General features: G+C 57.9%; 1 protein-coding gene across 1 annotated transcript; it reads left to right on the top strand.

The window, feature by feature from the left end:
* Window positions 1-546: 546 nt before the first annotated feature.
* On the top strand, window positions 547-3,932 carry IRX5 (iroquois homeobox 5). The gene is made up of 3 exons (XM_040633315.1): window positions 547-1,210; window positions 2,276-2,681; window positions 2,836-3,932. The coding sequence occupies exons 1-3, from the start codon at window positions 962-964 to the stop codon at window positions 3,630-3,632; spliced, it is 1,452 nt and encodes a 483-aa protein (XP_040489249.1). The 5' UTR covers window positions 547-961; the 3' UTR covers window positions 3,633-3,932.
* The last annotated feature ends 8,304 nt before the right edge of the window (window positions 3,933-12,236 follow it).

The raw sequence follows: 12,236 nt of genomic DNA on the forward strand, positions 1-12,236 counted from the left end.
GGGCATCCCTCCGTCTCTCCCAGGGACCTTTATTCCAGGTCTCCAACTCCCTCTCCGTTTCCCTGGCTCGGGGGAGAAGCCAGGGCGGGTAGGCGACGGTCCGCTTGGGAGCCCAGCCTCTTGCGGAACTAGAAATCCGCTAACTCCGCGATTTACTGTGGCAAGCACAGAACAGAGCGTTCGCCGGCGCCCAGTCCGCCGCCTCGCTGCCTTTGTGCTTCGGAGCGACCGGACCCGCCACCAGGGCCCGCCTTGTGTCGGAACCGTCACGCCACCCCGACTTAGCAGGGAAGGAAAGTTGGAAGAGATCGGCGCGCCTGGGATGTGATTGTCATCCTGGGGCCGGCGCTCGAGAGTCTGAGAAAGAGAGAGAGAGGGAGAGGGCCGGGGGGGAGAAAAAGGGAGGGAGTGGAGAGGGAGGAGACCAGGGAGGAAGAAGGCGGGCGCGAGGGAGGGGCGAGGGGAGCGCCAGCGAGCGGGAGAGGGAGCCGGGGAGGAAGAGGGAGAGGGCGAGGCGCGCCTGGCGGCCGGGTTGGCTGCGGCCGCCCAGAGGTTCTTGCCAGTCCTCCCACCGACTACACCCCGGGAAGGAGGAGCTTCAGGCGCGCACAAGGCGTCAGAATCCTCAATTTCCAACTTAGCATCTTGGCAGGACCTTTGCGAAGCCAAAAGCAGAGCCCCCCAGTGCAAAGAACGAGGGGGAAAAAGAGAAAGCAGCAAGGGAGGGGGGGAAACCCAGCCGGGGAGAGCAAGGCGCGCAGAGGAGAGGGCTCGGCAGTCGCAGCCGGAGGCGCGCGGGAAGCCAGCGAGGAGGCGCCGCGGGCCAGAGTCCGGGAGCCGGGGCCCGAGAAGCGGCAGCCGGGGGCAGCCGGAGGCCAGGTGCCCGCCCGCTCGCCCTCGCAGGGCGCCGCCCGGCTCGTTGGCGGCCGCGGCGCGGCGCGCCTCATGCCCGTGTGTGGCCATGTCCTACCCGCAGGGCTACTTGTACCAGCCGTCCGCCTCGCTGGCGCTCTACTCGTGCCCGGCGTACAGCACCAGCGTCATCTCGGGGCCCCGCACGGATGAGCTCGGCCGCTCGTCGTCGGGCTCCGCATTCTCGCCCTACGCCGGCTCCACCGCCTTCACGGCGCCCTCGCCGGGCTACAACTCGCACCTCCAGTACGGTGCCGACCCCGCGGCAGCCGCCGCCGCCGCCTTCTCGTCGTACGTGGTGAGTGAGCGGGAGCCGCGGCGGGCAAGGGCAGCTGGGGCCGCGCGGGGCGGACGGGGGCTGCGGAGGACACGGGCCTTGGCGCCACCGCGGTCCGCCCCCGCCAAGCTTCGCGGCCCCTGCAAACTTGGGCGACTGTCTCGCTCGGCTTCGCCCGGGCCTCGGGCTCAGGAGTTGCTCGGAGGGCAGAGCTGCGTCCTGCTTGGGCAGCTGAGCTGGAGGAGAGGGTTTTTGGGGGAGAGGTCGCTGCAATTAAAGAGCAACATTTGGTTCAAACGTGAGGTCCAGGCCGCCCTGCAAATTTTATTTTATTTTATTTTTTTGGTTTTGCCATTTTGGAAAAGTAGTTCAAAAGAAATGGACCAGAAATCTGAGCAGAAGCGTGCTAAGTCTATGTAAATGTGTTTGGCCTCGCCTTTAATTAGTCCTCCAAAATGTTGCAAATCCGTAATCCTATCTTCGCAATCCGATTTGGAGGTATTAAATTTCAGAAAAGTCGGCCGAGCTGCGGTGCATCCGGGATTTTTCGGCCGGGTGCACTTTCTGGAAAAGCGCCGTGGGTTCGGTTTGGGGTAACATTTTTGGAGGGGTGGGAGTGCCCAGACAAGGCTTAGCTTTTCCTTTGCTTTTTTCTGTGGGGGGAAACATGCCTTGACTTCCCTTGCTCTCTCCCCTTGCGCCTAACGTGCAGCCACCCGGGCACGAAGTGCCGAGTCGCCGCCGCTGCCCAGGCCTCTGTCTGGGTGGAGGGCCTGGCCGAGGTGGCCGGATCTGCGCCTGGGGGGCGGACTTGCCCAGGCAGACGGGGGCCCACCGGGTGCCGCTGAGGCCAGGACGGCTTCAGGCGTCCCCGAAGAACGGGAGTCAGGAGTTGGCGCCCCCGCTGCCTACCGAGGAGGAGGAGCTGCCCCTGGGTCTGAGCCCGCCAGCCTTACCCCAGGGGAAGTCAGAGTTTGGGCCTCGCGGCTCGCGGACCCCTGGGCGCAGGGAAAGTGTGCTTCGGTCGTCTAGGTGGTACTGGAGACCACGGTCCACTCTCACCTTCTCTCTGCCTGTGCGTTGCAGGGCTCGCCCTACGATCATACACCGGGCATGGCAGGCTCCCTGGGGTACCACCCATACGCGGCGCCCCTGGGCTCTTACCCCTACGGGGACCCCGCGTACCGGAAGAACGCCACACGAGACGCCACCGCCACGCTCAAGGCCTGGCTGAACGAGCACCGCAAGAACCCCTACCCCACCAAGGGCGAGAAGATCATGCTGGCCATCATCACCAAGATGACCCTCACCCAGGTGTCCACCTGGTTCGCCAACGCGCGCCGGCGCCTCAAGAAGGAGAACAAGATGACGTGGACGCCGCGGAACCGCAGCGAGGACGAGGAGGAGGAGGAGAACATTGATCTGGAGAAGAACGACGAGGATGAGCCCCAGAAGCAGGAGGACAAGGGCGACTCCGAGGGCCCCGAAGCAGGTTGGTGGACGCGGGAAAGGGTGTGTTGGAGCGGGAGTAAGAAGGAAAAGGGGGGCCTGGAGGTTGGGGGCTAGGGTCTCTGCCTTTGCGGGCGGGGACCTGAGCCCCGCCGCGCGGCCTCCGCGCCCCTGACGGCCTGGGGTTTCGCCCGCAGGAGGAGCGGAGCAGAAGGCGGCTTCGGGCTGCGAACGGCTGCAGGGGCCGCCCACCCCCGCCGGCAAGGAGACGGAGGGCAGCCTCAGCGACTCGGATTTTAAGGAGCCGCCATCCGAGGGCCGCCTCGACGCGCTGCCCGGGCCCCCCCGCGCCGGCGGGCCCTCCCCGGCCGGGCCAGCGGCAGCGCGGCTGGCAGAGGACCCGGCCCCTCACTACCCCTCGGGCGCGCCGGCTCCGGGCCCGCACCCAACCGCGGGAGAGCTGCCCCCCGGTTCCGGCGGGCCCTCGGTCATACACTCTCCGCCACCGCCGCCGCCGCAGGCGGTGCTCGCCAAGCCCAAACTGTGGTCTCTGGCAGAGATCGCTACATCCTCGGACAAGGTCAAGGACGGGGGCGGCGGGAGCGAAGGCTCTCCGTGCCCACCGTGCCCCGGGCCGGTAGCGGGGCAAGCCCTAGGAGGCAGCCGCGCGTCGCCGGCCCCGGCGCCATCGCGCTCGCCCTCGGCGCAGTGTCCCTTCCCAGGCGGGACGGTGCTGTCCCGGCCTCTCTACTACACGGCGCCCTTCTATCCCGGCTACACGAACTATGGCTCCTTTGGACACCTTCACGGCCACCCAGGGCCAGGGCCAGGCCCTACAACCGGTCCGGGCTCTCATTTCAATGGATTAAACCAGACCGTGTTGAACCGAGCGGACGCTTTGGCTAAAGACCCGAAAATGTTGCGGAGCCAGTCTCAGCTAGACCTGTGCAAAGACTCTCCCTATGAATTGAAGAAAGGTATGTCCGACATTTAACGCGGGCTGCGTCGGTCCCGGACTTTCCTAATTTATTAAAAAACATGGCCTTGGCAGTTATTTTTCCATCAACGAGAGAGAAACAAAACTACCCCTCCTATTAAAAAGTTTATAGTTCGTGGAGATGGACGACATACACATGTAAACATCTCCTCACACAAAAATGTCTTAACCAACCGAAAGAAAAAATTAAAAAAGGATTTGTATTAAATCTTATTCTGTATATTTAATGTAGCATTTTTGTATTTAAATTGATAATTCCATATCTTTGAAGTAAATTATGAAATTAAGACACCTGTACAGGCATTTAATGTTTTTTTTTGTAATATAAATATATACATTTGTGTTTCCCCCGAAACTGTTTCATAGTTTAAAAATACAAGTTTAATTTAATTTTTTACACCTATTGATTTTTCTGGGTATGAGCTAAAGTATTATCACAGAAAGGAAACAGGTTATACTCTTAGATTTAAAAAGTAAAAGAAACTGCAGCCGCCTTTGTAAAATGCAAAATATTTAATTAAAAGAGATTTTAACATAATCAGAGCCACTCATTACTTTTTAGAAGCCTCAATAAACTGTCCATCGCCTTGGACAAAAGGTGGAAACTGCAACTTTTTTTTTTCCCCGAAGTGGGGAGTGAAGGGTTCCACAGAACCTCAGTGTGCCAGGGGGGAAACCATAATTAGGCGGCAAGCCCCGGGGACCCTGGCCCTGCCGGGAATGCAGATTTGGATCACTGATTCGGGCTGCTTGGGGGAGATTGGACCCTGGAGGAAGGAGGAGAGAGACCCAAGTGTGTGCCCAGAAGGGAGAAGAGATGGCAAAGCCTGCTAGAGACACGTACCACCCGAGCTCCATCGCTTAACCTAATTACTTCCAATCAGTGTCGTGTTTTATGCAAAGCAATCAGCTGGTGAACTTTGCTAATGAGTTCGATTTTATGCCGGATTTAGCCCTTATTACTATTTCAAAGGTGCTGTGGGCTAATGCGGGCGGGGAGCGTTAGGGGATGCCAAAGGAGAAGGCTTTCCCCAGTCACTGTTTTCCCCACCCCTTTCGAAATTGGGCATTGATCTCTTCGTTGGATTTGATTAAATTAGTAAATGTTCCAGCCGCGACAGTGCGGGTGGTAGGTGGCCCCGTAGATCCCCGCGCAGCAGCGAGGCTGGGGCAGCGGGACCGGCTAGGGGACGGTTCCCCCCTTTCACAGGTAGGTGTCACACTTGTCCTGAATTACAAGCCTGCACTTCGCAGAGTCGGAGATTGGAGAGTGGGCGGAAGTGGGGGAGGGAGGGCCACAGTCGCTTGGGGGCAGTGAGGGGAGCCCCGAACGGACAGGAGGGCGCCCCTAGCCCCCGCTCCCGCACGGGCCCCCTTTTCGACAAGTGGCCTTCAAAAGTTCGAGGACATTTGCCTAGATAATGAGGCTGATGTGGACTCGATCAGGCTTGTCGTCGCGTTAGCACTTTCCCTGTCTCTGATTCGAGAGGCCAAGTAGCTAAAAAAGTATTTTTGAGGTTTTACTTTCTCGTTTTAATCCCGCATGTTTCATCTCAAAATGAAAAATCAGGATGAGTCTCAATCCCAAATGAGGAAGAGACACCTCCCTGTGCCCGAGGCCCGCCAACACTGTCGGTGTTCGCGTCTCCATTTTGCGTCGGAGAGGTGGAACCACGGACTTGCGTTACTTCGTGGGAAATTTTCGGTGGTCGGGGAGGGGAGGGTTTACAGCAAAAACATACTCCAGCGAGGGGAATTAATTTGCTCTATTAAACCCAAGCTCGAGTGTAGAGAGAATGTGTTTGCACATAATACTGGTTTAATTAGGCTAAATCAGAATGCACATATTTGCATTTCTACTCAAGACTACTTTAACCCTACTTGTTTTTTTAAATACACCCCAAACTTTCACCGGAGTTTTAACTTTTGCTATTTTTTTTTTAAACCTGCGAGGGGGCTCCATTAGCTTATTCGAATTTAAACAAGTTAGCAAACTGCATTGTCCAGATGTTTTTGCGAACAGCAGTGGACTTAAGAGTTTAAATTAGTGAGGAAATTCAAGCAGGGAAAATGGTTTCAAAGCTGGAAGTGTGAATGATTAAATATGCATGAGATGATCGTATTTTATTTTGTCCCTTTAATTATAAATGATCTTTTTTAACAATTGAATTCCAGAGATGACTTGCCCTACCACCACCCCCATCCCCGCGCCCCGGCCCCCTCCACCCAACCAGCTGACAGCCTGGTTCACAATCAGCTTTTCCCCCCTGTTGAATATGCAGCCCCAGGAGTCACCTTCTCTTCTAAATAAGTCAGAAGAATAGGCCAGACCCCTTCTCTTAAGAGAGAGTTTAAGGACGACATCAACTCTGCGGGGTTTTGGAAGCGCTGGCCCTAAACCCTGCCCAAAGATTTTAAAAAAGAAAATTACAGGCCTCCTTGTGTTCCCGGGAATATGCAAATGGCGCGGCGCGGGCCTCCCCAGTCTGAGATCGGAGGCTCGGGGCTGGGAGCCGAATGCCCGCGGGGCTCCCTGGGAACGGGAACCCCGCACCGGGGAGCCCGCGGCCTTTCTCCCCGACGAGGGGCAGCTTGAGGAGCCTCCCGGCCAGGGAGCGAAACCACCAGGGGCCGGAAGGCTGGAGCCCGAGTCGCTGCCCCCTGTCCGCATCCCTCCTGCCCTTGGCCTCTGCAGGGTCTACGGGTTTCTTTGCGTACTTCATCTTGAATGCAAGCCTCCAATTAAGTTTGGGGTTTGCTTCTTGCAGAGCTGGGTTTCGTGGCCAGTGGTTTTTCTGGTGTCTAGAGACTTTCCAGGTTGGGGGAAGCCTGCCGGGCAGTTCGGGGTTCGGAAATTTAGGAGATGTCTCTCGCGTTTAATCCTAGAAGTAGTTTCGTGTCTTTACGGTCCCAAGTGCCTCCTCGAGCCCCGCTTGGCCGCGTCTTGGGCCGTCTCGAAGGCACAGCGTCTTGGAGGCGCTGGGGGCAAACTTCCAGCGTGCAGTGGGGTCGAGGTTTGTTCGCAGGCTTGGATTGGGGCGCCGAAGTTGCGAGAGGCAGTGCTTAAGACACCTGGGTGCTGGGGCTGCGCGGGCGTTTGGCACCTGCGCTTGACTGCGCCGGTTCCGGCCCCCTCGAGGAGCGTTTAGCTTGGCACTTAGGGACCCAGAGGGCCGAATCCCACGCAGCAGGGGCAGCGGGATCACTGCGTGGGGTCTATGCAGTCACCCCCCTGAGGCAGCGCCAAACCGGGACTGACTGGGTCCCTTCCCTTCCCTCTCTGTGCGGGCCCGAATCAGTTCATGGGATTTGGGGGTGAAGAGCCAACAGCCCAGTCAATCCCCGAGGGCGCATAAGCGGGCACCGAGGAGGAGCTACAGAAAGGGGACATTGCTGCTTCGCTTCCCGCTCCTCGGCTCGGGATGCTAGGGCCCGAAATGATGTTCCCTGGCCTGGGTGCGGGGCCTGCATCGAGGCCTTCTGGTTTGCAGACCCTTCGGGGCCTCTCATTTTGCTAGAGGTGCGCAGCTCTCTGAGCCTGGAAGGTTGCGGGGGAGGGTCGTCCGTGTAGTTTCAGAACCTTCCGTGCCTCCCAGCCCACCTGTCCCTCACGACTACCTGCCAACTCGAGCAGAGGCAAGGAATAGCGCTTTGCAAAGCGCCCAAAGTGAAAGGAATGCGATTGCGCTCCCGAGAGGGAGCCGAACGAGGATACAGCTTAGGAAGGGCGCCGCCTACTGGTCCCCGGGCGCCACGCGGTTCGCAGAGAGGAGGAGTTTAGGCAAGACCTGGCTTCGTCCCCCACCCCCAGCGGGGTCTTAGCTCTGAACCCCAAGCGGGTCAAACTGAAACTGCCCAGCTACCGCACTCGCTGCGGCTCGGGTCCCACGACCCAGTTAGCACTGGAGATTTGGAGAGCGGGGCTCGCGACTAGAGCAGTTTTAACCCTACCGATTCCCGCCTCGGTTTGGGCACAGTCTCGGAAACCAGGCGGCAGGAAACTGAGAAATAGAAATATGCCCACGGTTGAACAGTGCGCGGGTGGGGGGGGGGCGCAGCCGTGCGTGGCCCAGGCAGCGCTCCCGGGCTCCCGCTCCGCTTCAGGTGAGCGCTTCCGCCTCTGCCGACCTTTCCGAGCCAGGGTTCTGGAACCCGCAGTTTTGTTTCATCTGCGGGTTGGCCTATCCGGGGTCTATCACGCAACCGGACCCCCCAAAACCGTTTCTGTCTGTTGGCCTATGCGTTGGACATCCATAGGAAAAGGAAAAACAAAACTACCTTCGCATTCTTAAAACCCTCCTATTTCGAAAGCATCTTAATGAGGTCGGCGTAGCGAAGCAAGAGCTGCACATCTGGGCGTCCCCTTTCACCCCTTCAGAGGCACTAACCTGTACTATCATCTGGTCTCCCCCTGGCGCAGAGATACTGGGGGAAAGCGGAGGAGCGTCCTTGGCCTGGCTCTTGGAATCCCTTTCCACTCGGCCACCGAATAGGAAAATCTGGCCTGACTGAGACCTTGCCACCTGCCCTCCTTCCAAACTGGCCAAAACTACAGGACTGTCCCTAGTCCCACTCCACCGGTCTCCCTCGGTGACCTGGCCAGAGTTGGTCTCCTTTTCGTTTTCGTTTAAATGCGACTTGGGTCCAGGGCACAAGGCGGGGCCCCGGTTGTGGCCTAACGGAGGATCGCCGCTGGGGCGGGGATGCAGCTCTGGCGGCACCCCCTGCCCATGCCGGCCCCTCCGGGCCTTGCCGGGTCTCTGGCCTCCTGCCGGCCATAGGCCCCAGCTCTGAGTCCCCAAAGCGGCCCTCCTGGCTGCGCTCATTTCCGGCGCCCGGACAAGCCCGGCGCGCCCAGACGCCACTTTTTCCCAGTGAAATCTGCTTTTATTTGCTCCGAGCAAACCCCGGGCTCTCAGCGCTCCCGCCTGATGGATGCAAATGTAAATGTGCACTTATTTAATTGGATCAGGCCCCAAGATAAAAGAGATAAACGGCTCCCCGTTTGCTAACTTATTTTCCGCGGCATGCGGCGCCGCGGAGGGGAAGCTAATGAAGGAACTGCGCGTCGCTCGGCGCTCCCGCTCTCCACGGTCACGGTGCGCGGGCCGGTGTGCAGGCTCGGCCTGCGGCTCTTCGTCTACTTCCTTGGCATGGCCCCTGCCCGCCGGGTAGGATGCCCGTGGGACCTGCTGTGCTCCAGGACCAGAAAGTGAGAAGGCGCGGGCGCGGGCTTCCCGTTTGCAAATACCCCACGCCTCGCCACGATTTTCTCCGGCTCTTTCCCCTCTCTTCTCTTACGCAGCTCTCCATGCTGGAGTCCAACCGGCCCGGCCCGTTCGATAAAAAATCCTTTCTTGCTCTCCTCCCCAGGCGTCCTCTTTCACCCCAGGCGGCGGTCTCAGAGAGAAAGATGACAGGGCCACGAAGAAGGCTAGGCGCGCCCACCCCCACCTCCGCCACCAGGGTCCCGTGGAGCCGCCCTTTAAGACAGAAGGACCCCCTTCTCTGTTCCCAGATGGCTCTCTTTTGGAGCCTGGGATTTCTTTCAGAATCGTCAGGACGCCATGGATTACCGCCCCCCCCCCCCGCGCGCACGCAATACACACAGCCCTTCAATAATTTCAAGGGGTCACAGAATCCGACGTCTAGGCATTAGGAGGAGAAAGGTCTGCCTGGCTCTTCCTTCCCCGGGGCCGGAGTTCAGACCTCAGTCGCTATCCTCAGTTCGTTCCCCAAGTTGGGCCTGGGATTTCCCCCACCTCCAAATTTTTCTTCCGTTCGGAAGGTCTGGGGAGGAGGTCGGGGTGGGTGAGAAGGACAGGAGGCCGGGCACAGTAGCCTGCGGTGCGTGGGCGTAAAGGAGCAGGGGAAAGGGTCGCCCTAGTCGGAGACCCTCTCCAGGTAGCCCCCTGGAGGCTCGGCTGGGCGGGACTGGGAGGGCTGGAGCAGGGGAGGCTGGCTAGGGCTGGGCCGGATGAGGCCGGGCTAGGCTGGGCGGCCGGGCCGCGCCCCATCCCCAACGCGCTGATGGATTGGCTTGTCAGGAGAGCTCCGTGCGCGGAGCCCATCAGAAAGCACTTACCTCGCTATACTGAAATTACTGTCTTTTCAGGGGCTAATTTGTGTAACTCCCATGGAGGGGCTTGGAGGGGGTTTGATGAGGCATAAAATGATGATTAATGAATTTATTGGCCGCTGCTCATCAAACAAGGGCTGGAGAGCTCCCGTCCGCACCGGCGGCCTGGCGGCGGCGCTCATCACAGCTGGGGTATGGCCTCGGGGTGGGGGTGGGGGGGCCAGCGCTGCAAGGGTTTCCCCCAGCGCCTGGCCCTGGCCCTGGGCGCTTTCCTTGACCTTAGCTGCTTTCCGCTGGCCAGCCCCGCAGTCAGGGCAACTCCAGCCGTGCCACCATCGCCCCCTGCGGGCGGGCTGCTCAGGCCTGGGGGGAGACCCGGCTCCTGTGGCTGCAGGCCCAGAGCGGGTGGCAGCCTCTCCAGCCTCAGCCTTGTAATAGCTGGGACAAGTGTGACCAGGGAACCCTAGGCAGCGTGGGGATGGAGACGTGGGCTGTTGTCCAGAGACATTATGGCTTACTGGTTGGGTGCTTGGGCCTTGGTGACTAAGTCCTACCTGTGCAACTTACTAAGTCTTGGACAGATCAAATAACCTCTGGGAGCCTCAGTGGCCTCATCTGTAAAATGAGGCCTGTACCACCCCTGGTTTTGTGAGGATTCTAGTGAGTGGCGCATAGCTGTCCTTCAATAGTTACCAGGGTCCTGCTCTCTTAAGACTGTACATCCTGAGACACACTACCAAGGCCTGGGGATAAGAGGGAAGGGCAGGAGACTGAGGCATCGAGTTCTGTCTTGCGGAGGACCCTGCAAGAATGGCTGATATTCCTCAGCACTCCCCCTCCTCCCACCTTCTATGGCCATGACCACGCAGCACTCCCCGGTGCCTGATGGGGGGGATGCTGGGAGCCTGGGAAGGCAGTTAGACAGAGGAGTGACCACTGAGTGATCAGAGCTGAGCTTTGGGAAGCTGGCTGGACTGCCTTGGGGTAGAATCAATTTCAGATCAGTCCTCCCAGGGTAGTTCAGAGCTCCCCCCACTCACAGCCTACCCTTTGTCTGCAGGATTCTGTCTTTTGGGATCTGTCCACAAGGGCCTTTTAGCTTTCTCTGGTCTCAGTCAAGAACTTGCAGCCCATGAACTTGGAAATTCGGCTGAGATTCTCTACCTCCCCTGCCTACATTGTATCCCCCATGCTGCCCCACCTCCATCTGCCAACACTCTGCTCTACCTTTGAGTCCCAGGACATCCTGTCCTGCTGAAATAATGCAGGAAAGACCTTGGCATCGACCCCTCCACCGGAATGCTTCAATCAGCCTCCGGGTTAGTGCAGTTCTACTTAACCTGTTCCGTTCCCTTCCTCCAATATCTACTAATTGAGCACCTAAAATATCCCGGATGTGCCATTCCAGGTGTGTGATTTGGCAGTGGTGAAGAAAACCAAGCTCGCCCTCCTGGACCTTATACTGTGGAGGGGGAGACAGAAAGTGAGCAAATGAGTATGATGATGGCTTCTCACAATGTCTGGGTAATGAGTATTGGCAGAAAAATTAAGTAGGGTGAGGACGTGGAAGGGCGTGTGCTCTTTTAGCCAGGGCAGTCTGGAAAGCATCCCTTAGGAGGGGCAATTGAGCGGATACATGAAAGAAGTTGGGGAGTAGGCCATGAAAATATCGGAGGGGGTGATTCCTGGGCGGAAGGGATAGCGGGTGCCAAGATCCTGAGGTAGGAACAGATTTGAGCAACAGCGAGGGGAACTTTGTGGGAGGTGATGAGGCGAAGGCAAGGCCAGGTTCTGGCTATGGGGGGCTTTATTGGTCCTGGTGAGATCTTTGAGCTTAATGATGAGCGAGAGAAAGGAAGAGAGGGATGGTCTGGGGAGAGTGATGGAATCTAATTTATGTCTTCAAGGCATCCCACGGCATGAGGAGCTGCGAGTCTGGGTGGGCAAGATCAGAGCAGGGCCCAGTTAGGAGGCTGGCAGGAGAATCCAGGGGGAAGGTAATGCTGTCTTGGACCATGGTGGTCACCAGAAAAGTGGTGGTTTCTCCCAATGATCAGGTTCAGGCTATATTTTGAAAGTAGAGTCAGCAGGCTTTGCTGATAGGTTGAATGTGGGGGGTGTGTGGAGGGGAGTTCTGGATGCCTCCAAGGATTTAGGCCTGAGCACTAAGGGGCTTGGAGATGCCATTTGTTGAGATGTTAAATATAAGAGAGGGACAGGGATTTTATTATTATTATTATTAATTATTATTATTATTATTTTTAGAGGGAGAGAGTAAGACACTATTAGACCTGACCTCCTCACCCTTTGGCCCAAAAGCGCTGCTCCAGTGGACCCGCTGGGCCTCCAGTCACAAGCCCTAAAATGAACACACTATGCTCCCTCCCAAAACCAGACTTCTCAGAGCTCCCTACTCACCACATCTGCCCTTTCATTTCTTTTTCTTTTTCTTTTTTTTAATCAGTGGAGAAACAGAGGTCCTGAAAGTGAAAATGACTCACCCAAGCTCACACAGTGAGTTC

The sequence above is a fragment of the Ursus maritimus genome, unplaced genomic scaffold, assembly GCF_017311325.1.
Source record: "Ursus maritimus isolate PB19 unplaced genomic scaffold, ASM1731132v1 scaffold_19, whole genome shotgun sequence".
NCBI lineage: Eukaryota > Metazoa > Chordata > Mammalia > Carnivora > Ursidae > Ursus > Ursus maritimus.

Excerpts from the sequence above, each read along its gene's own strand:
- IRX5 (XM_040633315.1), top strand. The coding sequence starts at position 962 with ATGTCCTACCCGCAGGGCTACTTGTACCAGCCGTCCGCCTCGCTGGCG. Across the intron at positions 1,211-2,275 it reads CCGCCTTCTCGTCGTACGTG|GGCTCGCCCTACGATCATAC; the intron begins GTGAGTGAGCGG and ends TGTGCGTTGCAG. Across the intron at positions 2,682-2,835 it reads CTCCGAGGGCCCCGAAGCAG|GAGGAGCGGAGCAGAAGGCG; the intron begins GTTGGTGGACGC and ends TTTCGCCCGCAG.